This window comes from Carya illinoinensis, chromosome 11 (genome assembly GCF_018687715.1).
Source record: "Carya illinoinensis cultivar Pawnee chromosome 11, C.illinoinensisPawnee_v1, whole genome shotgun sequence".
In the NCBI taxonomy this organism is placed as follows: Eukaryota; Viridiplantae; Streptophyta; class Magnoliopsida; order Fagales; family Juglandaceae; genus Carya; species Carya illinoinensis.
In genome coordinates, this window is record NC_056762.1 from 36,911,795 (window position 1) to 36,937,722 (window position 25,928).

Genomic DNA, 25,928 nt, shown 5'->3' on the forward strand with positions numbered 1-25,928 from the left:
GAACGATAAAACACTTTTATTGGAGCTCAATGATTAGGTTCACACCAGATCTAAAGGGTTTTAGTTTGTTCTTAAATCATATCATAAATACAATCGTAACTGTGTGTAATTCTTTTACTTGAGAGTGAAATTATAAATATTGTAATTTAAAATGTTGTCAACGTGGTGATGAAGCACACCTTGGATTTGGAGTATGGTATTGTCAAAAGAGAAGTGATATTTATGGTTGTATCGAACTTTGTGCAAGGGTGAATGGTATAACATTAAGATTATATTGTGGCGGTTATATGTTCTATAATTTTTACCTTTTACAAGGAAATGATTTGTACAATCGTAAAATATACAACTCTCATATATTCCTTTTAAAAAAATAGGCAAACCTGGGATCATATGAAGAAATCTACTTTTCATGGTGTGCACCGCTTTTTTTAAAGAGAATACATATGATTTGCACCCTAAGACCTTATATAACGTTACTCATTTTTGTACTTATTTTTTTTCAATGAAAAACACGTTAAAATTAAAACAATAGAGACACTAATTATATTAAATAAAATAATTATTTAATTAAAATACACGAAAATACAGCCAAATGAAAATAATTTTATTTTGACATATATGTTATTATGATGTGTATGTTACTTTATTTTGACATATATATTATTTTATTATTAGGTTATTTTCTCACAACAAGGACGTTTGCTCTACTACTAGTATATATAGAAACTTATATAAGTGTGAAGCATTGAATAAACACTAATATATAGAATATATATAAACACTAATATATACAAACTTTAAACATTGAATAAAGTAGAAGTAGTGGAAAGGCAAAAAGTGGACTCAAAATGTTGAATAACATTTGTCAGGCTTTGCTAGATACAGTCGGTAAATACAGTCGGCATGCAGTCGGCTGTACGGAATGAATAAAAAAAATTATAAAAAAATTATTTTATATTCAGGGGGACCTACATGAATAAAAAAAAGTTATAAAAATAATTTTTTTTCATGTAGGTCCCGTATTAATTCACTTTTTTCTCCACGACTGTACGCCGACTGTATTTCTCGACTGCAAAAAGTATTTCTGTTGTCCAAATAACAACAAATTATTTAAACCAATAAATTATTTAAATATAAAAAGGGCCTGCGGTAGAGGTGGATATACAAAGAGAGAGCCTCGTGAATAGCTCCAACTTTAAAATTTTTGGCCGTGTGAAGTTTTGTCACTTACATTTTTCCGGAGTCCTAGGATTTTACTGTTTGCATTCGGCCTTGCCGTCCAAAGACAGATGGTCAATATGTAGGATTTTGAAACTTATAAATAGGTACAGAAGGAAGTCTTAGAGACAAGCACTACTAGTACCACCATAAGGCCTACACACAGAAGAGAATCAATTTATTCAAACAAAGCTTCTCTGATCATAATGGCCTCTACCCAATTCTTCTTTTTTGCCATTCTAGCCATTCTTGCCCCTTCAATTTTGGCCAAAGAGATTAAAGTTGGTGATGACAAGGGTTGGACTATTAACTTTGATTATCAAGCTTGGGCAAAGGGAAAGGAGTTCGTTGTTGGTGAAAAACTTGGTAAATTAGTTCTATAAACTCTTGTTGTTTGTGTCTTTTACTTGCTATTATGTTGGGATGGTATAGATTAAGATTTGTGTCACTCAAGTTACACCAGTTTGTAAAGTCTTTTTTTATAACTTTCTTTATGAATTAAGTATTTATTTATTTTAGAATTATCTTTGATATACAATATACTACCAATCATTTAAGTTATCAATTCTAATCGATTTGGATCTTAGAAGACAAAGTGGCATTCTAACCTAGAGTTAAAAAGAAACATTTGTATATGTTTCCCACCACAATCTGATTGCTCATGGTATAAATCAACTTTTTGGGTGCAGTTTTCATCTACCCACAGGGAGACCACAATGTCATTAAAGTGGATGGCTCTGGCTTTCAACAATATGTGGCATCGGCTAACACTGAGACCCTGACCACCGAAAACGATGTGATCAACTTAACAAGCACAAGAAATAAATGGTACATCTGTGGTGTTTCCAAGCATTGTGAGAGTGGAAATCAAAAACTTGCCATAACAGTGGCGGCCGAGTCTTCTTCTTCTCCTCCATTAGCAGTAATGGGAAGCGTTACGTTGCTGGCTATTCTAAGCATCATTATGATGATGATGATTTAATCAAATTTATTTGTTGCAATACTCTGTTCTTCCAAAGTATGGGATAATTTCTTGTAGTTCGGTCTGGTCTAGTCATTTTATTTAGTTTTCGTGGTAGTATGATAGTGTTTTGAATACAAAATTTTGAGATTATTGTCTTTTGATTTGGGACTACCGTTTTGTAATTCTGCATTTTAAATTTCAAGCCATTCGTTTTTTGAATTCATATCTCAATTCCATATCAATTTATTACACTTAACTGTGTTATTATGCACGATTAAACTAAGAAATTCTATATTAGAAACAATAATCAAATTTCGTAAATTTGATCGCAATCCTTATGGGTTGGTTGACCCAAATGGTAAAAGCATTGATTTTAGGGGTACACTCCCTCCAATTCTAATGTTTAAAACATTGGGTAATGACAATTTATAAAGCCCGTCAGATTAGGAGGGTTTTTCATTGAATTATCCAACGTATATTTGCGAAAAACTCCTTACCATAACCTCTATGCAGCCTTGAAATTAATGGGAGACTTTGTTCCGAACACCGGAACCAATCAATAAAAATGAAAAAAAATAAAAAAGAAAATCCAATATATATGTATATATATATATAAATTCTCAAACATTTTTTTTTTTTTACATACCCCAATAAAAATTTTCAACCCAAACTTAACGTTCTCTGAGCCTCGTCTATTTCACAAAATCCAAAACAACACATCTTTATGATTTTAAACTCCTCAAGAAAGTCTTGATTCCGAACGTCGCCTTATTTTATATTGAAGCTAGAAAGGAAAGATACAAATTATTCGTTGTCCCTCGGTATCTCGAGAATGACAACATGCAAGGCTAGGACAAAAAAAGAAACTGCATGCAGGACAATAGCCAGCGATTTGCAACATGGGGGAAGTAGTAACATTATTATAAGACCCCAGGCACACAACACATACCAATCTCCAATTTACAGCATACTATCCGTCCTAGCAGGCAGTCGACGGAAGAAGTTGATAGGCACTGAAGGTGACTTGTGGCGAAATCTCGGATGCCTCATTATGTAGAACCCGGCCAAAGCTGCCACCGCCTGGAATGGTGTCACATATAACACTAGTGCAGCTATAAGGCAGAATGTAACAAATATGGCCGTAGCACGCGGATCTCGCCAGCTTAATAGATTTAGAATTCGCTCCCCCTGAGTTGCCACATCACCAACTACGGTCTGCATTCGACCAGCCACGCTCCTCAGTCGATCGTACCTCATTCTCACCAGCTCTGGGCTCCTGCTCGTAGGGAATGTGTCGAATTCCTCATCTAACTCATCAGGATGTGCCACCTCAGCTTGTGAGAGCTTTGTGTTCATGTGGGGAGGATATCTTGGCCGGTAACGGAAGTTCCACACCCCAATCAGAAACATGTACAGGAAAGCTGTGGGTAAAATTAGTTCTGGGAAACAAACAAGCATAAGAAAGAGGACATGAACTAGCACTGTCGTGATAGGATTCCTCCACATGCAGATATCACCAAACCATTTCCCAACAGCAAATAATCCTGAGAAAACTGACATTAGCCTTAAGAAATTTGCCTTGCTTCTTCGCATGCTCCAAAGGTGTGAGTCCACATCTGACATGTATTCCACCACTTCCTTTCGAAGTGGAGGCTCTGCTCGACCTAGCCTTGCTGCCACTATGTTGACAGCTTGGTGACGTAGCATGTCAAGCTGCATTAGGCCAAAAGGCCTTACATAATGCATTTTTGGTAGAAGTGGTCGAGAGTATAGGTAAAGCATGTTCACAAATGAAGTGCATGAAAACCGTAATGCCAGATGCAATTCCCCCATCTTCTTAACACCAGCTGGATGAAGAACCAGTAAAGGATAAGAGTGCGTATAAATACGGCCTGCTTCGAGAGTTGAGATACGTATGCGAACCTTCCCAATTTTGAGGTCCTTGTTACCATTTGAACCCTTTTCAGCAAGCTGGCTGTTGTCAAATACACCTATAGTGAGAACTGTAGCTGGATCAAACACCTCCCAAGTGTACTGCTCATTATATTTTGGACTAAGGTTGTCAACAATGGTGCGTGTCCTGACCCATTTGTGAGCATACTTTGCCACACAATATGTATCTGATGTGCCCCTTCCATCTCTTGTTTTCATCGGGTGAAGTCCGGCAGCGTTCAATATTCCAAGTTCTAAAACTCCAATTGGTGGCTTCCAAAGCTGCTTTGCTGTAGGGCGGAGATCACTGCTGTAATGAGTTGACTCGTCAAGAACATGGTATCCTCCATCTAGACATATTCTTAGATGGATACGGCTGGAGAACTTCTCTTTTTTCAACTGATCTACGTCCACAGCAACTGGCTTTTCTAGGTTGAACCAACGTGAAGGGATCATACGATCATCAACGCGCCTGTCAACAGAGCTCAATGGTATGATGACCCTTCCAATGATTTCATCTTTGCCAGGACCTACACGATCCTCAACTGATAGGACCAGATGATCTTCAAAGGGTTCAGCAGCAACAAACAAAAGGTCCTCATTCCAAAGAGAACTTGAAGTCCGAGCTTGAACAGTTTTGGTTTTCAAAACCTGGTTACCTATCTGTGCTTTAGCATACACATCTGGGAAGCGATTCTTCTCCGTTGCAACCAAGTCTTGTGCCTCAATAATGTTGACACGGACATACCACAACCGTGGTGCATGATAGACTTTTGAACGTATCGCAGCAGAGGCAGCTGGAGTGCTATCAATAGGTGTAGCTGCATCAGAATGCCATGCATCAGAAAAAGCCTCATCTGCTTGGGTGCCTATCCAGACTGCAAGCATCAGCTCACCCTTAATCTTCTCTCCTTTCTTATCCTCAAGACGGTACCACTCTGGAGCAAGAGGGCTATCTGGTGGAACTCGCAATGGAATCTCATTGATATCAAACCTAATGAGGCCTACAAAGTCATCTTTGACGAGATCCTTGTCCTTAATCACAACTTCTAGTATAGATGCTTGCATCCGATCCTTTGAAAATGCAAACACCTGATTCCACACTGGATTTTGCTGCTTCTCAAAGTGTTTTGTAATCCCCTTATAATTTCCAATTTTCACTTCAACAAATGGATCAAGACTCCCTGTAACATCCATAGCAGGAAGATCACGAGCCTTAACAACTCGTACATAGAGAAAATGCATTAGTTCAACAAGATCATAAGTGCTAGCAGTCTTGTCTCTGTGAATGACATGGCCACCGACAACTCTTCCACCACCAAGGAAAGGGCTTGTCTCTTTCAGTGCATACTCAACGGGTTGCGACGATGATGCAGAGTGCATGCGTACTAGCTTTGGAGGCTGTGGTTCCATTTTCATTGCCTCAGCTCCATACTTGGGTGGATGATGGGGATCTTCTGGAGCAAAAGATTGATGATGATGGTGATCATTTGGGTTAGGGAGATGATGGAAGGTCTGTCTTGACTCAGCTTTGTTGTTAGAGTGAGTGCCTGTGACTGCACTTGGCACGGTTTGGGCATGCGCATGTATTAAGTTTGGATCCTTATTTGACAAGGATTCAACAGCAGGGATCGGAATTGAGGAATTTATGGATGGGTCATCAGTAATATAAACTTTTAAGCCGAGCTCTCCCCTAACATGTGAGAAGATGCCACGCTTTTCCAAAGGGTAGTGCAAGACAACAGCATCAGAGTAGGGAACAAAAGAAGTCCCAGTGAGACTAATCTTCCCAAGGAAGGACCTGGAGCTGGTAGCCTTTACATTATTGTAGATATAGGCATCAAGAGTGAGATAGTGCAAGTTGGAAGGATCGGATATGTTGAAGTAATAGCTTTCATTCCAAACTGGGTTGAGGTCCTTCTCTTTGATGGTGGTACGGAACTTTTGGCCATCAAAGTAGAGCTCCACAAATGCATTAGATGAACCAAGCCCATCTTTAGGCAAGAGATTGTGGGCACTTACCACATCCACCCCTAACTTAAGATTGCTCATCATGACGAATAGTCGGGTGGGGGTTGTTGGAGAGAGAGACAGAACTACTGGCAAGACGGTTGATAGTTACTGGTACCTGCAAAGGAGATAACTATAATTATGCGTGAAAGTACCAGTGAAACAACACATCTAATTTAAAGTGGTATAATCAATACACATATGAAATAAAACATCCAACTCTAAGAGCAATAGATGTACTCGCAAACTGAATAATAAAACAGAAAGTGATGAAGCACTTCAAAATTGCAATTAAAGATGTGGACAACCTTTCTACATAGGACCTTCCGAACGTCCTCAAAATTCATGCATCTTACATCCAATGGAAATCTCTCATAAAGTTCATTAAACAGAGATGGCCACACCCAAGAATCATATTTCGGAAAACTAAATCAGAAGTCAGCAGAATGAATTGAATAACGTTTATTGCAATGAATTGAAGTTAGATTGTTTGGCTACAACAACTAACCGGCAAGAGGCTTTAAATAAAGAAACATGCAGCAAAATGAGAGGCAAATACTTAAAAGAAATCATGCAAATATACAATAAACATGATATATCATTGTCTGCCATCAAATTGACCCTGAAAAAGACAATCTGAAAAGGATTGTACAAAACTTAACTCAAGTCAATTTAACTAAGTCCTGAATTCAACTTACCATGGTCAATTACAGCCTATAAACCACATCTTTTCTTATAAGTTCCGCTTGTCACATTTGGCCTCTCTTTCACCCTTTAGTTCCTTAAGTTAGGCCAAAAATGATGTGGCAAAAAGAAAACAATGGATGCCTTAATCTTTGAAAATGTTGGTTATTAAGCGGGGTTCTCATAAATAGTTCAATAAAAATGTTCAATAAAAATGATTCTTAAGCTAATAAAAGAGCTGGAAGAAATACCAATGTATGCAACTTCAGACATACACCAGAGCTTGCAAACACAAATTTCACATTCCCTAATAAAAAAATCAAGAGCATGTTTGCATATAAAAAGATTTTGAGAAATTCGCCAAATTTTTGAGGTGTTTTGGAAAGGAAAATGATAAAGATTAGTGTTTTAAGTGTTTGCAAAAAATGAAGGGGTCCACTTTTAAGTATAAAAGTTTTGTAAGTATTTTTTGGGTTTTTGTAAATGCCATTATTAATTTTTGGAGTTTTATGAGAATAGTGGGGTCCAATAATAATCACTTGAAGTTTTTTTGGTATAAACACGATTGTGTTGGAAGTTGAAGGAAAATGATTCTTTTTTATAAATTTAGTCCAAGCTACATTGCCAAACTTGAGGATTATCAAGTTCTACTCAACATCAAATCACAGAAAAAGGTCATCCCTAGGTCAAATATCTGGTCTCCAAATACATATAAATAAATAAAATAGAATAGTTACATGAAGAAAGTATACGGCTATATGCTGACAGTTATAAGAAATGATTTAGACATAAAAAGATTCTACAAAAATAAATCTAAAAATTAACTTGACTTGATTTTATGTTAGATTGTAAAACTATTTTTATTGTAAAATAAATCTAACATATAATACGAAATTATATTAATTTATAAATTTATTTTTGTAATATTTTTTTGTGGCTGTAACATTTCTCAAAAGTTGTAAATTACTAATGTACACACATGCACACTTTTTGGATGGATCAGGATTTCCTACACTTTTATGAACCAAACACATTTTACAAGAGAGAGAGAGAGATAGTGCCACAGAGAAAAAGCCAAACCCAGTTCCTTTTTCTTTCTTTTTGCAGACATTGCCTATTGAATAATTGGTTAGAACGGACACAAGTAGCTAAAAAAATAACCACTACCAACCAACTCTTGGAGTTATATCTAATAGAGGCAAAACAGAAACAACATTTTCAAAAAACAAACCACATAAACCACAATATATCTCACCTCCTTGAAAAGAGCAGAACATGAGGAAAAAGACAAGCATGAAAAGGACAAGCTCTAAAGCACTCTAAAACTTCTTTATCTTTCGATCTGGTTCTAATTTTTTTTTTTTTATTGGGTTTTATAAATTACAAGTAGTCGAAAATTACACGGAAAACGATAGCCAATCTACTAACTTTTAGAACACTTAAAGCGAAATTAAACTTAGAATGCAAACAAGACGAATGCTTTTTATTTATATATATATAGGGCTTTGCTACATACAATCGATAAATATAGTCGGCGTGCAGTCGACTGTACGGAATGAATAAAAAAAAGTATTAATTCAGGGAGACCTACATGAATAAAAAAAAGTTAAAAAAATAATTTTTTTTTCATATAGATCTTGTATTAATTTACTTTTTTTATAGCCGACTGCATCTGCCGACTACAAAAAATATTTCTCATATATATAAACATTTGCAACATGCCGTGGTAGAAGGATCTTAAAAGTATTAAGCTGATTATTATATTAGTGCGACGCTACACTTCATAGCTAAAGATCCTTAAAGCCCGCTCCACATGCGAGGTTTACACGGGAGATTCCACTGAATATATGAAGAAAAAAAAGACAAAAACACAAAAATGAAATCTCTTAATCCGTTTGGTTGCCGAGAAAATGCAGGGGAACAAGAAAAAATTACAAATAAAGATAAAGATGCACCGAGTAACGGAGGTTAAACAAAACTGAAAGGCAAAAGCTCTAACGTTACAGATCGTTCAAAGATTTACGAACATTAATAAATATAACACACCAAGTAAATTAGGAGTAAATAAACACGTCATGTATAGAGAAATGTCATAATTCCTTGCTCAGAAAAAAGAACAAAAAACAAAATCTGAAGCTAGCCTTTTTATTTCATAAATAATTAACAGAAAGAAATGGAAAAGTGAAGTCAAGTAGTTTAGAAATAATTTAGAGAACAAAAAGACATTAAACAGGCAGAATCTAATCTTTTGGAGGTCCGCATAAAAGGTGATACTTAGCAGCGAGCGCAGGAATTCAACGGTAAAACAAAAAAGAGTTACCTTCTTTTGGCGTCAATATTTTTCCGCCATTTTCAAGCCTTTAGAAGATACCAGCCTAGTAAAACTGCAACATCAAGCTCAGAGAGAGAGTTATGGCCGAGAGGCAGAGCACGCAGAACGAGGAGTCAAATGCAGTAGAGAAAACTCAGGAGAGAAGAAAGAAATACAGTACAGCGGAGCAGCAAGCAATGAGTCAGAGAAACAGATCTATGTTTTTTTCAGCAGACAGGCTCAAGACTTGTTATGACGTTAATCGTGACCGTTAATCTCCAAAGATATATCATAAATTTATGTTTATATCATAAAGTGGTGCGTAAAGATGTAATTTTTTTTTTCAATAATGCTAATTACAGATATAGGTATGCAAGCTCTATATATATATATATATATATTTTAAAAATAGAGTTTATAACTTAAAAAATAATTTTTTATATAAATTTTATATTTATTCATTTTTATTAAAAGAATACGTAAAATTTACGCGTTCTAAAATTTCAATTATCATTTCTCAACTTTCTTTTATAAGACAATGCTAGAAGACCGAGAATGGTGTCCCCACCTATAGGTGTAAACCTTTTATTATTATTATTATTATTATTAAGTAATTTTTATATATTTAAAATAAAATACTAATTCATTAATAATTACTTTCTTAATTTCTTAATAATTAAATAAAGAAAAAAAGAATCAGTCATGTTTCTTGATGCCTTAAGCATTTTCCTTTTTTTATATAACCTATTGCAGTTATAAATATTACCATAGAAATAATTACTATGTTAATTAATGTGGCGAGCTTCTTCATAAATGATGCATTGATATATTAATAATCGAAATTGTAAATAATTTTTTCTATAAAAAAATCTTACTTTTTAAAATTTTATTTCAATTTTCGGAACACCACTTTTTAATATCTCCAAAAATCTTTCCCGACTCAAATATAATTTTAATAAATTTGATTTATTTACATTTGACACTTCTTAATTACAAAGTGTCAATAATTATTTTAGAGAAGTACTACAAGTATAAAGAAATTTTATAAAAATAAATTAATAAATTAACATAATTTCGTATGATATGTTAAATTTATTTTAATAAAAATAATTTTATAATTTAATATATCATATTATATTAAATCAATTTATAATTTATTATTATAAAAAAATTTATAGTTAAAATATTTATTTTAAGGTAAATGAGGGAGGAAAGGGGAAAAAAAAAATGTTGTAACCTACGTCCTAATAAATGCGCCTCAGAAGTACACAGACACGTTTAATTTTAAAGCCCCTTTCCTCTCTCAATAATGTGTAAATATTAATTTCTTGGAAGTTCTCTTCTTTTCTGCGTTACGTGGGCACGAAATAACAAATAAATGGACCAAATATTCGGTACAGACTATTAATTAACCGAAAATTGTTAACAACTTTTATAATATTGAAATATAATGACATAATAATCTCGCCGTAAAAATGCGTGAAGAATTCACTTCTTTTTTTTTGTTTTTCTTTTTTATAATATCTAATTTTTTACAAAATTACTTACAAAAAACTTATACGTTTAGAGCTTATACTTAACATTATTTAGATATTCTAATAAATTTTCAATAGTACATGTAATACACTTAATTATATATAATACTATTTTTAATTGATATGTCATGTTAAATAAGTTTCTGTTTGGATGTTGACTTGAATTGAGCTCTTTATGAATAGTAGTGAGTTGAGATGATATAGTGAATTTTGTGGAGTCTACCTAATATAAGTTTAGATATGTTTAGATGTTAAGATGAGTTTAAATGTATTTATAAAAAATTGAAAAATGTTGTGAGTCCCGCATGTAAAGAGCTGTTGAGTTAAAAAATGTTGTGAGTCCCACGTGTAAATAGATTTTGAATTGAGTAATGTTTATCGATTTGAGAGTTGAGTAGTTGGATATTATATTTATTTTAAAATTAGATTGAATCGAATTGATCTTAATATCTTCCAAGTTCCTAATGGGCACAAAAAGTAAGAGAAATAGATGTATTATAAATAACCTTATCTATTTTTATGTCTTATAACCAATGCATAAATTTTAACTAAATGCACACAAATATGAATAGAGAAACAACAAATTTTTATCTCATTTCATATTCCATTACTTAGTCTTATTTTACAAAGCAACGCATTTACATGAAATTAAAAAAAAATGTCATAAAAAATAAAAATTCAAACTTATCCTAATTTTTTTAATATCTCCACCAATATTTTTCTCTTATTTTAAATCTATATTTAATTTATTTATTTTCTTAAAAATTAGAACATGAAATCCACACAAATGGATCTTTGAAAACATTTTTAGAGTTGGGGATTACAAAAATTAATTTGGAGTTTCATACGTTGAAGTAGTTGTTGCGTCTGTAACTATAAGGTTCGCCTCAGGAAGTATCTTTTTCTAATAAAGGGTTCCGTTTACCTCTTAACCAAAATCACCTGTTAAAGCAACCTTATCGCCTTAACAGCTTAAATACTCGCCTTCGCAAGTAGGACGCAATAAGAAATTAGCAATTTTTTTCCCCGAACCAGACCGTAAAGTTCGAAGCTGTATATAAGCTCCGAAATGCTAAAACGCTGACAAAAGTTCGGGTGAAAGCTTGCTGCGTGAGAGCGAGAGGAGCAAGGGAAACGAAGGAAAAAAATGAAGCTGAAAGTATATGCCGATCGGCTGTCCCAGCCATCTCGTGCCGTTATTATCTTCTGCAAGTAATTCTATATATTCCCTCATCATCCGTTTATACTTTTTTGTATTCGATTCTTATTTTTGTTGTATTCTCTTCAATTTTGAGATGTGGTTCTATCTTTTTCTACTGTGATTGGAATCTGGGTTCCCATTCTTTGGGTGTTATCAGGGTCAATGGTATAGACTTCGAGGAAATCAAAGTGGAGCTGTTCAAACGCCAGCAATTGTCTGCTGAGTTCAAAGGTACGGCCTCATACATACATACATACATATATATGTATGCGTGTGTGTGCGCTATATGTCATACGTATGTGCTATTAAGTAAAAACATCCACAGCACAGTTGTGATACAATAGATGAAGAAAGCTTAGCCAAGAGGTTTTAGCATGGAGTTAAGGACGAAAATGCATCTGTGGACCAGAGTAGAAGGAGATGTTGGGTTCGATTCTTAGAACTGAACTAACCTTTTCCCTTTTCCCTTTTATCTATTTTCAGAAATAAACCCTATGGGGAAAGTTCCAGCTATTGTTGATGGAAGACTGAACTTGTTTGAAAGGTAATCGAAGGTTTTAATTCCCTGCGCTTCATCATAATTTAGCAGTGTCTTTTGCCGATAGAAGTTATATTGTCCTTGAGAATGGGGAGGAAATGCTTTTAAGTAGTTTTAATAAATATGCAATTGAACCCTGAGGGGTAGTTAGTTGGTCAGGCATTGAGTTTGCTTTCCAATGGTCACTAGTTCGAGCCCCCTCATGGCCACTGGAGGTTTACTTGGTTGTTACCTTTAGGGCTCCATAGGATTAGTTGAGGTGCACGCAACCTGGCTCGGACACGCACGGATATAAAAAAATAAAAAATGCAATTGAACTATTATAGGAGGACTTTTGATTCCAAAAGTATGCAAATCTTCTGTCCTCGGCAGGACAGATGGTCTTCATATCTTTTGAAACATTGGCCTTGTTATCCAAAAATTGTTTATTTTTGCCGAGAACAGTGACTATGTTCTCATGTTTTTCCCTGGTCCAAGTTCTTCTCTAGGAGATTAATTTCATAGCTGGATGGGCTTCTTTGGCCGTCTATCTCATATAAGCTATGGACTTATGGTATTTTTGTTGGATTCTCTTATATAATTGCTGTAGGTTCTCCTATATTTTTTTTTAAAATATTTATATATATGATGATTGGTATCTCAAATACTCGTGATTGCTATTATCACTAATGTCAATCATCTTTATTGTTCTCACTCTTAATTTTTAGTGTGGTCTGAAGTATGCACAGCATGGATTTTTAACGGCCATTTTCTAGACTAAATTTGTTAGAGCATATGTACTTCAATATTGGATTTTTAGTCTTCAGTCGACTCATCTTTGTTGTGTTCCTTAAGTAAAATTCACTTTATGTATGTATAGTTGATTTATTGATTTCTACTTGTCATTATGCTTTTGGATTGTGATGCTTACCAACTTTCATGATGTTTTACATATCTAATCTTACCAATTATAGACCAGAAAAGCTTCTGCTTGCAACTTTTCCTGCAAGTTAATTGTATGCCAACTTAAAAAACTGTATTGGCCCTGTTAAGATCTGCTCTGTTTAATTTCTCATTTTATTCATTGATCTGCCTAATGAACCTGTTTTGTTTTTTTAGTCATGCAATTCTTATCTATCTGGCTTGTGCATTTCCTGGAGTCGCAGATCATTGGTAAGTAGAGTTGTTCCTTGTTGCAGTTAATTTCCTGATAATATTTATTGGCAATTAAAATACGTGATATATTTGAAAAGACAAAGGATGGTGCTGGTTTTTGGTGTGTTTATACTATATAGATAGGGGTTATGTGTTCATCTCATTCAGGTCACGTTCTTGTCCTACAAAACCAAGGAACAAGAATCATTGTTTGCTAGGAGTTCCTTGACCATTTTCATACTCTGTTTTCTTCCTTAATCTATATTCAGAGTTTAAACTCACACTTACCTTCGTGAATATAAGAAGAAAACTGAAAAATCAATTAGTAATAGCCAGACTTGAATTTATCTTAAATTTTGAGGATAATATATCTGACACAATCTTTTTTGATGAGTATACTCGACGCATAATCACTCCAACTTGTATGCAAATTAGGTTAAAATATTTGTTAATAGAGCTTTCAGTAGAAGAGATGCTACCATTTCTCAGTGGTTTGCTGTATTCCATATTTACTCCCAATTTTAATTCTGTGGCCTGGTTTAACTTCTTTTTCTGTTCATACTACCAGGTATCCGGCTGATGTTTCCAGGAGAGCTAAAATCCACTCGGTATTGGATTGGCATCACTCAAATTTACGCCAGGGTGCAGGTTTTCCATAACTCCAATAGATGCTCATAGTTTTAAATAGTATCAAATATAAACCTACTTCTATTTGGTCATGGGTGCTAGGAACAATTGAAGCTTTCATTGTTGTATAGAATATGTCAAGTCACAGATGAATTGAGATTGATATGTTTAAAATTTATAATAACATGTGTACTGGTGTCCCCGTGTTTTCTTGTCAAATGTATCTGAAGTGACTACAATGTAACTTTGGTGGTAGCATGTTACCGAGTTTTCTCTTTTCTGATGGGCTATAGCTTTTTTACTCTTATTGTCTCAGCCTCATTTGTTCTCAACACCTTACTAGCACCTGCACTTGGACTTTCCTTGAATCCACAAGCAGCTGCTGAAGCTGAGAAACTTTTATCCAAGTCTCTGTCAAAAATAGAGTCCATTTGGCTCAAGGGGAATGGACGCTTCTTACTTGGTGGCTTTCAACCATCCATAGCAGATCTTAGTCTGGTCTGTGAGATTATGCAACTAGAGGTAAATAGATGCGACTCACTGCTTTGTTGTTGCTTTACAATTTTTTAATGGGCTATAATTACTGTGAGAAGATACTATGGGAGAAAGGGAGACCCAAAAAAGTAGGGAATAGAAAAGAGTACCATCGGAGTAACAAAATATAGCAACGATGGCACAATGTGTTTGTAGTTGTCCTCTTGAGTCAAAGCTCTTATTTTGGCCAGATCATTGCATTTGCTAATGAGGGCAATAACAATTTGAATAGGAGCAATATTGCACATGCATTCTTTTTATTGAATTGTTTTATGCAGTTTTGGGTAAAGTGACATGAAGGATGATAAGAAGTAATCCTCCTTATACTTTATTCTGATTAGATATGAATGCCAAAGTTCTAAGATCACATTTATTTCATTTCGGGAATTTTTTGAATTTGAGCTAAAGGGAAGTTTATTCTTTGCTTTAATTGACTTCTATAGAGTTGAATGATAATTGGCATTTGTTGAGATCACTGGGTGGGAAAATATAGGTGTTAAACAAGACAAGGCCATTATTTGGGGATTGCACACTTCAGTTCTCCCAAGAGAACCCAAACCAGGACAAGGGGTAATGGTGTTTACTGAGATCATTAAGTGAGATTAGTTAGTTTCAATTTTAAGGGGAAAAAAACCCCTACAGCTTTATGTTTTGTCAGTTGAAGTTCTTGCTTAGTCCTTTTGTAGCTAGAAGTTTGTTACAAATTAATATCTGGGAGGCATTATGGATCTCATTCTGTTACTTATTGGTGAATGTAGCTTTTGTCCGAGGAGGATCGCAGTCGTATACTAGGTCCACACAAGAAAGTGCAGCAGTGGATCCAGGATACAAGAAATGCAACAAGACCTCACTTTGATGAAGCGCATAACATCCTCCACAAAGTCAAAACAAAACTCGCGGTGCAGCTGTCAGTGCGAGCAAACAGTGAGATGGAATTTAGCATTAAAAGGGCGTTGCCTTCAAAGATGTGAAAACCATGTTGCTGTTACGGTAAGCATTGTAGATGTCTCAGTTTAGAATGTTGAACATTGTTGCGGGATTATGTACCACATCTTTTTGGATTTGTCACGTGAAGGCTTAGGTTGGCATTTAAAATGTGACCCAGGAACCCTAGTTTTGCTTGGTAGGCGAAGAATGCCCAACTCATCGGCTTATCTACCAAATTACTGGGAGTTCATGTGAAATAAATGTAGAAGTTTATCTTAGCACCCAAATGTGTTCGAACTTAATTATGTTTAGGCTTCTTCTTTTTCCCTGGTATGTTCGTAAATCCATTTCACGAGGAGTCCGGGTTTAGTGCATATGTGAAAGTCGTACTATCAATTTATTTTCTAAGGAATATCATTTCAATGTTCGCTGAAAACAAATTATTTTCAAAAGTAGTTATATGGAAACAATATCTAGAAAAATGTTTGGCAATACGGGTTTGGTCATGATTTATATTTTTATTCTATAAATTTAAATACAGAAGCCAAACAGATCCAAAAGTTGCCAAAACAAAAGATCATTCATTTTATTTTTGTATAAAGAAAAACACTTATGAGAGTGATTAGCTAGTTGGTACAGCAATAGTTTGCCAAGACGATGATCAGTAGCTCGTCCGGGAGGATGATCAGCCACACTAGGATTGAGATACGGTCCAGACTCTTACGGGAGGCATTAGGCAGCAGTGGACATTTTTTTACAATGGATGAAAGCCTGACGGAGCAATGTTGCATGACTTGTCAAAACTTCTTTTGCAATTATAATTCACCAAGGAATAAGTCGTTTAAAAGGTGGGGCTGCACTGTAACCATTTCACATGAGCTACCACATGCTTGTCATTCATAAATACCATTGAATTGCAAGAAATTTCGTTCAAAATTTAATGGTAATGGGTGCTCAAGTTGAGAGATGATGAATTGTGGGATCGATATTTGGGTTATGGAGAATGATTAGCCGCAGCTTTTCTCATTCAAATTACCACATCATTTGTTACATTATGCATTGAAATTAAAGCGAATAGTTAACACTGGGAAAAATATATCTATCAAACCTATAAATTATTTACAATTTTTCATCAATGAAAACATTGACGAACTATATCAAGTCACACCAATTTGTTAAATTATTGTTGTGTAATTCATTTATGACTAAAGTATTTTTCATTTATTTATAATGGAGATTCTTCCCTCCTAGATGCGTATAGACAAAGATTACTCGATCTTTATTCCATGCATCTCCAGCTTCCGAGGTACCGTGTAATACTTCAACAAGAGGGAGCTGCATACAACGCTGACAGAAGAGGCAGCCATTGCAGCTCCAGCAATCCATGGTGGCAAACGAAGTCCAATGAATGGATAAAGGGCCCCAGCAGCAATTGGGATGCCAAGCAGATTATATCCCAAAGCCCAGACATAGTTTAGACGAATGCGTGAGAAAGTTTTCCTGGAAAGATCAATGGCAGTTATCACATCCTCCAAGTTGTTCTTCATGAGAACAATGTCAGCTGCCTCAATTGCAATGTCTGTGCCAGCTCCAATTGCCATTCCAACATCTGCGGCCACAAGTGCTGGTGAGTCGTTTATGCCATCTCCCACCATTGCCACAGTGTAGCCTGAACCCTGTATATGAGGACAAAAAATTTCACGTCTAATGAAGTCTTTAATCACACAACACAAAAACTCTGTCAAAGTGCTAGTCATGATGTTAGAAGTTATCTTAGATTTAAACAACAAAATGATGTTCATTGAGTGGATATATTGGCTAGATTCCGACTATGGAATGTGTCTATGCTTCCACACAATTTTGAATGCTGTGAAAAAGACTTCCTGAACATGTTCTTTTTGTACCTGAAAATCTCTCACTTTCTCTGCTTTATCCTCTGGTTTGGCTTCTGCAATAACAGTTTCAATTCCAACTTCCTTGGCAATGGAATTGGCAGTACCCCAATTGTCACCTGTCATCACTATGCTCCTAATGTTCATAGACCTGAGAATGGTAATGACTTCTCGAGCACCTGGTTTAAGTGGATCAGATATGGCTAGAACTCCAGCCACTTCCCTATCTATAGATACGAGAATCCCAGTATGGGCCAACGCTTCAGCTTTTGCAAGTATATCTTCAGCATCCGATGGAATTGCAATGTTCTGGTCCAAAATCAAGCTCTTGTTTCCCACAATTATTTCCCTGTTTTGAACAACAGCTTTCACTCCATGGCCGGTAATGGAGATAAAGTCTCTTGCTTCTGGCCAGGCAGGATTCTCTTTATCTTCTACAAAGTTCTTGGCATACTCCACTATGGCCTTGGCTAATGGGTGCTCACTGTTCACCTAATAGAGATAGCCCAAGTCGATCTTGTCAATGCTGGAGATACATCATATTGCTCTTGCTACTTCTCTTAAGGAGTGAGTTTCACACAGGAAAACATATTAATATATATATTATATCTGTCCGTCTATATATACATAATATATCATGTATGATGATGTATATGTATTTATGTGACAGTGTACCTCTGTTGCAGCAATGAGAATGTAGAAATCTTGAAGCAACATGTTTGTCAGCAGTCGTGTGTTAACGACCATTGGTTTCCCAACCGTGAGAGTGCCTGTCTTATCAAACACAATGCAGTTCACCTGCAAGATAAGACACAGGAAACTAGTCCAAGAATGCTGAGTGGCGCACACCGACAATATCTAAGGATATAGCTAAAAAAAACTTTCCTCGAGTTATCTGGACTCGGAGCTTATGACTTGATGACACCATGGGTTACTAAAGACAAGCATAAACTAGATTATTGGTCCAGACTAGGGCCAAAAACTCAAGAAAAGTAAAAGAAAGATCTAAATGATTTTGGGTTTCAACTTCTTTACGTTCTTATGCAAGTACACCCAACTCAAGTAGTTTCAGTATAGAAAGCAGTCTTATTGCCTAAACATAATCTTCACAGCACTATCTTTGCCACAAGCCTAAACTTCAAAGAAATTCAGATTCAGGTGATTTTCAAAAATGGTGTTTGGTACTGAGTAATGTGGAGAGAACCTAATTCAAAATTTCCATATGAAGTAGAAAATTCCAAGATGAATCTCACATGCTACCTTATGTGCATTTTCTAAAGCTTGGCCTCCTTTAATTAGTACACCTTGTGAAGCGCCAACTCCAGTACCAACCATAACAGCAGTTGGAGTTGCTAGGCCTAGGGCACAAGGGCAGGCTATGACCATGACAGAGATCCCAAACTGAAGTGCAAGCTCAAAGCCACTCATGGAAGATGTTATCCAAGATTTTGGGTAGGCATGGAACTTTCCAGCAAAAAACCAGGATAACCAAGTTGAAAATGAAAGTATAATGACCTGCAAAAGAAACCTATTTGGTAACAAAAGGCATCCACAAACAATACTTACAAGGAAAAACTCCAGAAAGATAAAGTCAGAAAGAGGATATGGCAATTGTATAAACTTTCTTACCATGGGCACAAAGTATTTGGAAACACGGTCAGCAAATTTCTGGACTGGAGCTTTAGCCATCTGAGCTGACTCAACAAGTCGAACAATCTGTGAAAGAACACTCTCTGATCCTACTCGTGTTGCTCTAATGTACAACACTCCATTTTCATTCACAGTTCCTCCAATCACCGTGTCTCCCTTCCTCTTTGCCACTGGCCGTGCTTCTCCGGTTATCATGCTCTCATTTACGTGACTTTCTCCCCGCAGAACATAACCATCCGAAGCTACTTTGGCACCTGGGATAACTTTAATCACGTCATTCTTCTGTACTAACCGACCATCAATTTCTTGTTCGCTCACCACATTTCCTTCACTGTCCAGAGTTAACGATATTACTGTCGCAGGAGTCAAGTCCATAAGCTTGGCAATGGCCTCTGATGTCTTTCCTTTAGCCAAAATCTCCAGGTACTTCCCGAGCAGAATGAATGAGATAAGCATCGAGCTAGTCTCAAAGAAATCTGTACCCTTGAAATCTTTAGAATAAGCAGACCTTAACAAGGAGTAGACAGAATAGAAGTAGGCTGCATTTGTTCCCAAGACGATCAGAACATCCATATTAGCAGAACCATGGCGCAAAGCTTTATAGGATCCAATGTAGAATCTCCGGCCTATTATAAACTGTACTGGAGTAGATAGCTCCAACCTCACAACCATTCCAACAGTCAACATGTTGACTACTTTGGCATCTAATACATGCCTAATTCCAGGGATGTACATGAAAACCATGGATGTTAGAAATACTGGAATCGTAAAAACCAAACTCCATAAAAATAATCTATAATACTGCTTAATTTCCTTCTTTCTACGGGCTTCTCTTCCCCCTCCTTTCGGGTATATCCTTGCTTTAACACGTCCACTCCCAGTAGACTCAATGACACTGATGAAAGTTCTGGGACCAGTCATATCTGGTTTGTAGGATATGGAAATTTTGTTGAGTTCACGGTATGTGACTATCTCTTGAACCCCTGGGAGTTCTTGGAGAGACTTTTCAATCATTCTTGTTTCATGATCATTGTCTACACCATCAACTTTAAGCTCAATCTTGCTTATGTCTTCCCCAGTACGAATAAGAATGGCTTCAAATCCAGTGTTTTCTATGGCTTCCAACAGTTTATGATATCTCACAGACTTGGGACTATAATGAACTTCTGCTTCTTCAGTTGCCAAGGCCACTTGGGCCTTTTGTACTCCTGGAATTGCTTTCAGAGCTGATTCAATAGTGGAGGAGCAAGAGGTGCAAGTCATTCCATTTATGTGTATTTTGCATATTTGAGTGGATCTCTCATTTGTGTCATCATTGATCAATTTAGCTTGAAAACCAGAACTTTCAATTGTCTCACGTATTCTATCCTCCTGTAAAATGATTGAAGACAATGATAAAGGCTAAGAAACAATTGATGGAACTTTAAGAGTGTAATTTGACTACCTTGGGCAATTGTTTGGAACCCAAATTTTCCAGCTAGAAGTGTTATTGAAGAATAAATAACATGGGCATTGGCAAATTGTTTTGATGAATTAGTATTAGTACAGCAAGAGCTTAAGTTATAGAATCTTAAGTATTCTCAGCTGCGCTCCTTCCGATGGAAGATAGCAGGCCTGTTCAGCCCAGGTTTAAAGAAGTTCTAGCTGGGGGGGAGTTCAGAGTCAAAGCCATGCTCATGGATGAACTTAAATTTGGTCACTCAGCCGAAAACAGAATAGTAAAATAACCAAGCCGCAAGAAGGATTGGTAATCACATACAAAATTTTATTTTGTGGTGATACTTTGAAAAAGTAAAAAGAATTTATAAGCCACCAAAATTATTATGACATATGTCACATATATGAAAAAAAAAAAAAAAAGTAAGTTGAAACTTGTTCGAATATTTAGAGGAGATGAGATAGTTTTATATAAAAATTAAATAAAATATTATTTTTTAATATTATTATTATTTTAAAATTTGAAAAAATTAAATTATTTATTATATTTTATATAAAAATTTTAAAAAATTATAATAATAAAATAAAATAGTTTCTGAATCAACCAAAAGGAAGGGTCAAGCTGCTCTGCTAGCGAAGATTGGGGTCCAATATTAATGTGTACATATATTGGCCTAAATCACACATGATCTTTACCTACTTTTGCCAAAGTATTATGTGTATATTTCGTAGTAAAGGAGGACATGATGAGAAATCTCTCAAATCATCTTCAAGCAATAAGAGAGAAAGCAAAAGTTGGTGCGCTTGAAAAAGACAAAAGGACCAATATTTAGCTAGCAGACAACACAAGAAGCTAGCGCCCTTCTTGAATTATTATTATTATTATTATTAAAAGAGTAAACACAATGAGTCTCACAAAAATGAGTTATTATCTCTGGCTGAGAACGATTCAAGAGCCCTCAAAATATAGAAATTCAAAGGTGATCACTGTAATTTTTGCTGTCTTTTTAGTTTTTTAAAATTTTCAATGGTTGATTAGTTATTATTGTTAAATAATAATGGAAAGTCATAATATATATACATAAAAAGTTTTATATAATGCTACTCATCATCTCTTTTTTTTCATTATTTTATGATGTGTGATTAGATAATTAGAGACTATTTATTATATTTTATTTATAAATTTATTATTTAATGAGATGGTGAAAGAATGATATAAAAAGAATGATGAAAAATATTTTCACTCCAAAATCTTTGAATCCTTATTCATAAATTCATGATCCACAATGGTAGTTCCTAGAAATTCGCAATTAATTAAAATAAGAAATTCGCAATTAAAACTAAGAAATTCATAATTGAAAAAGAAAAGAAAGCTACCCACGAAAGCTGATCTCATGGCTTCTCAATTGATATCAACTGAAAAATATATAAATTAATCTTCAAATCTTAATATATATATATATATATATATAAAGAGTATGATAAAAATATTTATACAAAGTCATAAATGACAAGCATTTGAATGACATAGGGGATGGATGGTAGTTAATTTATTTATTTATTTTTTTAAATGTAACTAATTCAACTGAAAAGAATAAAATGGAAATTAAGTTACTAATTCAACAATAATTAATTCCATTTTTTTTAAAAGCTCATTCATTTTAGGAAAACCCAAGAAGAAGAACAGCATGCAGCATCGATATCCCATTTATTTTAGAGGGAATATCAGTATTAATCTTCCTTTCCCTAAACTATCTCAGGACCATAATTTAGATTCTAGAAAGATTAAAAAAAATAAAAAGCAAACAAAAATAATGAGAAGTTAATTATAAAAAATTATGATACCAATAATGAAAAGTACTTGAAAACCAGGCAAAGAATATATTGTCATATATATAGGGAAGTAGATAAACATACATTGACAGAACATGGGTTGTAGAGGACTTGGGCCCTATTATTAAGAACATCAACCACGGCCTCACGTATTCCCGGCAGCCGCTTGACGGCATTCTCTACCGATCCAGCCCCCGCCGAGCACGTAGTGCCAAAGACTGCGAAGATGGCCTTTGCCTGATCAGGCGGTGGCCTGGAACCCGGACGCTGCATGTGGCCCTGTCCAGCGACAGCTTTCTCGAACCCACCTACCCTGGGTGGCCACCAGCACAACCTAGCACATATATTGTGTACGTACGTCTCTTCGATCTTCCTAAACTACATTTATTATATAGGCTTCTCTGGGTATGATTTTAACGGTGAGGATCTAAGAGGTTTTGTGCGTGCTAATTCTTGGCATATATATAACTTTATTAGAAACACTTAATCCGATCATGATAGCGAGGATTTCAACAAGCATTTACAGTTAAGAAAAGGATGTATGGAATCATGGATTTGATCTGGGTCCTACCATTACCGGGGATAAAAGCCATGATCGATAATGTTTAGTAGGATGTGTGTAAGTTCCCACTAAACCCCACAGGCAAAAGAAGGTTATAATAAAAATGCCTACCTAACCCATATATTTGATCGATGCATCCAGGCCGGGGCGGATCCATCGAGTCATATATTTGGTTTTCCAACTAGGAATTGCATGCGACGACGGAGATTATTGATTTCTTGCCTCTTGCCATTATCAAAGACGTACGTCGCAGGTACGTACGTGGAAAGGTGTACGTACGCATATATGGTAGAGACTTATGTCTTCTATATTGAAGAAGTTCTAGGCGCACCACTTCTTCTTCTTCTTCTTTGGCCCTTTAATTCTTGTTTGGCTTTTGCGTCTCTCTTTCATGATCTTACTCAAAATGATCACAAAGGTCGAATTTGATGGTGTTTTAGACGGAAGCTCACATATCCTTTTGAATACAAAAAGCTTTGCTTAACTAACTAGTCTTATATTAATTGTCTATAATTATAGTTTTAGGTTTAGGACAGCTAGATCGTTTCCTCCCATAAGCTATTCATGTATACTTCTAATTTCCTATTGACAATAAGTTATATATAAGAAATGATACTTACAGTCGTGAGTATACAAACCGCGTCGTATAATTATTTTAAAAAAAATGAAATAAATATAGAATCGGCCTACATGAAAAGAAAATTAATTTTTAATAATGGACCCTACTATTTTTCAAAACGATTATATGACGCTTACACACTTCACAGCTACATATAGCATTACTCGTTATATATATACTTGATATATCGCGGTTGAATAGATTCAAAGTTTTTGAGTTTTCATGCATGATAAGTACCAGTTATATTGGAAAATAACAACTAGCGTAATGCTAATTATTTGTCATTTTTAGTAAAACCGATCGACTAATGTGAAGTAATTTAAATTGATTATTATATCAACATTTTAATAAAGAAATCATTTAAAATAAGTTATATGAGACATCTCATCTAAACATGAAAAATCAAGAAAAGATACTTTCAAGTTTTTTTTTTTTAATACTCGAGGGTCGACTTCATGTATTTATCTTTCTTCTACTCAAAGTATTGATCAAATTCCTAATTATCTGAACTTTAAATTAAAAAAAAAATGATCCGATAAATTCTCGATGAGGAACAAACATTATTTAATTTCTCAGTACTAAAATATTATATATATATATATATATTTATATAAGTATTGTTAGAATTTATGCTGCCCGTAGCATCACTTTCATGGCCATTAATTATTAATTAATACCACAACGGCCACAAGGTTGCGCGGCCATGATCCATCATATCAGATTCACCGTCATGCATGTGGTCACAAACACAATTATCACAGCCTCATGATCATTAATAAATTAAGAGTGGATCTATACCCACGGTACATGGGATCCTAACAGTGCTTTTAATCTTTTTTTTTTTTCTTTTTCTTTTTTTAAATTTTTTTATGCATTTTTTAATAACTAGGTGGGAGTAACGTGCAAAGCACGTTTGTCTAATTTTATGAAATGATTATTTGTAAAAAATAATATATATTTTATAAAAATTATTAATGTCACTTAATAATTTAAGGCATATTGAAAAAAATAAAAAAATTAGTTCAAAATATCATATAATCCAATACATGTTTATAACATCTATAATTTTAGCAAAGATGTATACGAAAAATCTAATAAAAGTCTAACACAAACGGTAGTTCAAAATATGTGTCGTTTGATGTTTGTATTATAATTCATCAATTTATGTCATCCTGTAGACAATCAATAGATACAACATTGAAATTCTTATTTTGCTGTTGGTTGAGTCGATCAGGGATAATATAAAGTTAAAACATAATCTTTTTATAAAATTTGTGGTATAATATTTTCTATATATAGCGTATATATAAATCATAAAATATATTTTAAAATTGTTGGCCGAATTTACTCTTTCTTGATTAGCTCAAGGATCACGACCTTTGTCACGTGCCTATCATAGCAAGCCCACGTATGGAATATAACTTAGCGGAAGCTACGTCCTACTACCATGGAAAAAAAAAAATATTTTGATTAAACACACTTGTATTATATATTATATGAGATTTTTAAATTTGGAATACTCAATAATCTGAATTAATGAAACGTATAATATACGTATATTATACTTAGGGATTCACGTCTTATGCACCTAATACACGTGTATATGTTAAGGAGAAAGAGAAAAATATAATAACTAATATTTAATTACTTATTATTATATAAACTATTAAGTATTATAATTATTGAGATTAATAAATCATATAACAACATTGAATGCTATCTTTCTCAATATTTATGTTTTCATTTTATGTATCAAACCGTTAAAACAAACGGTGTTAACTTTAACGGAAAAACAAGAAAAACCGTTAAAACAAGATTTTCCGTTTCATACACACTTTTTATATATATAGAAGATTTTTTAAAAATAAAAAAAAAATTTACAATATTATTAAAAATACACTTCTTTAATCATTAAATAAATAAATAAAAATGTCGCCCAATGGATCCCCATTTTTTTGTAAGAGTAACATTCCTCATAAATTAAACAGCCTCGAGATGGTGGCTAATTAATTGTAATTAAAAATGAATTCCCTAGCTTTCTAGGAAATGCAATCCAAGAAGATCATCGAATGATGATGACGAAGATATTGCAAATCTGACGCAGCGAGTACATGCTTGCTTCAATTTGATCGAATGATTAGCTTATCAATAGTAATTGTTACTTATTATTTAAATTCTCGTTATTTTATAACGTGATATTAATATTTTGTTTATAAATTTATTATATAATGTCATATTATAAAATGATAAAAATATAATATAAAAAGAGACGATGAATAAATTTTTTCATTTATCTATATATATATAGAAAATTGAGAGA

At 34.5% G+C, this 25,928-nt stretch overlaps 4 protein-coding genes across 8 annotated transcripts; 2 read left to right on the plus strand and 2 right to left on the minus strand.

Moving 5' to 3' along the window:
- The first annotated feature begins 1,422 nt into the window (after positions 1-1,422).
- On the plus strand, positions 1,423-2,275 carry LOC122280724 (blue copper protein-like). The gene is made up of 2 exons (XM_043091727.1): positions 1,423-1,584; positions 1,908-2,275. The coding sequence occupies exons 1-2, from the start codon at positions 1,425-1,427 to the stop codon at positions 2,198-2,200; spliced, it is 453 nt and encodes a 150-aa protein (XP_042947661.1). The 5' UTR covers positions 1,423-1,424; the 3' UTR covers positions 2,201-2,275.
- Positions 2,276-2,877: 602 nt separating this feature from the next.
- On the minus strand, positions 2,878-9,354 carry LOC122282965 (FT-interacting protein 7). The gene is made up of 2 exons (XM_043095063.1): positions 9,129-9,354; positions 2,878-6,242 (listed from the first exon to the last, which is right to left on the minus strand). The coding sequence occupies exon 2, from the start codon at positions 6,167-6,169 to the stop codon at positions 3,143-3,145; it is 3,027 nt and encodes a 1,008-aa protein (XP_042950997.1). The 5' UTR covers positions 6,170-6,242; positions 9,129-9,354; the 3' UTR covers positions 2,878-3,142.
- Positions 9,355-11,704: 2,350 nt separating this feature from the next.
- On the plus strand, positions 11,705-18,221 carry LOC122281374 (glutathione S-transferase T1-like). 3 transcript variants are annotated; one of them, XM_043092811.1, is made up of 8 exons: positions 11,705-11,866; positions 12,013-12,086; positions 12,339-12,399; positions 13,492-13,545; positions 14,096-14,175; positions 14,471-14,676; positions 15,447-15,678; positions 16,914-18,221. In XM_043092811.1, the coding sequence occupies exons 1-7, from the start codon at positions 11,802-11,804 to the stop codon at positions 15,657-15,659; spliced, it is 753 nt and encodes a 250-aa protein (XP_042948745.1). In that variant the 5' UTR covers positions 11,705-11,801; the 3' UTR covers positions 15,660-15,678; positions 16,914-18,221. The 3 variants fall into 3 exon arrangements, with proteins under 3 accessions (XP_042948745.1, XP_042948744.1, XP_042948743.1); XM_043092810.1 differs by lacking the exon at positions 16,914-18,221 and adding an exon at positions 15,794-15,902; XM_043092809.1 differs by lacking the exon at positions 16,914-18,221 and having other exon boundaries at positions 15,447-15,902.
- On the minus strand, positions 16,610-23,361 carry LOC122281373 (probable copper-transporting ATPase HMA5). Of its 3 annotated transcripts, none has more exons than XM_043092807.1 (6): positions 23,101-23,361; positions 19,137-20,528; positions 18,768-19,022; positions 18,183-18,305; positions 17,520-17,999; positions 16,610-17,291 (listed from the first exon to the last, which is right to left on the minus strand). In XM_043092807.1, the coding sequence occupies exons 2-6, from the start codon at positions 20,418-20,420 to the stop codon at positions 16,884-16,886; spliced, it is 2,550 nt and encodes an 849-aa protein (XP_042948741.1). In that variant the 5' UTR covers positions 20,421-20,528; positions 23,101-23,361; the 3' UTR covers positions 16,610-16,883. The 3 variants fall into 3 exon arrangements, with proteins under 3 accessions (XP_042948741.1, XP_042948740.1, XP_042948742.1); XM_043092806.1 differs by lacking the exon at positions 23,101-23,361 and adding an exon at positions 22,512-23,070; XM_043092808.1 differs by lacking the exons at positions 18,183-18,305; positions 18,768-19,022; positions 23,101-23,361 and adding an exon at positions 22,512-23,072.
- Between the last annotated feature and the right edge of the window lie 2,567 nt (positions 23,362-25,928).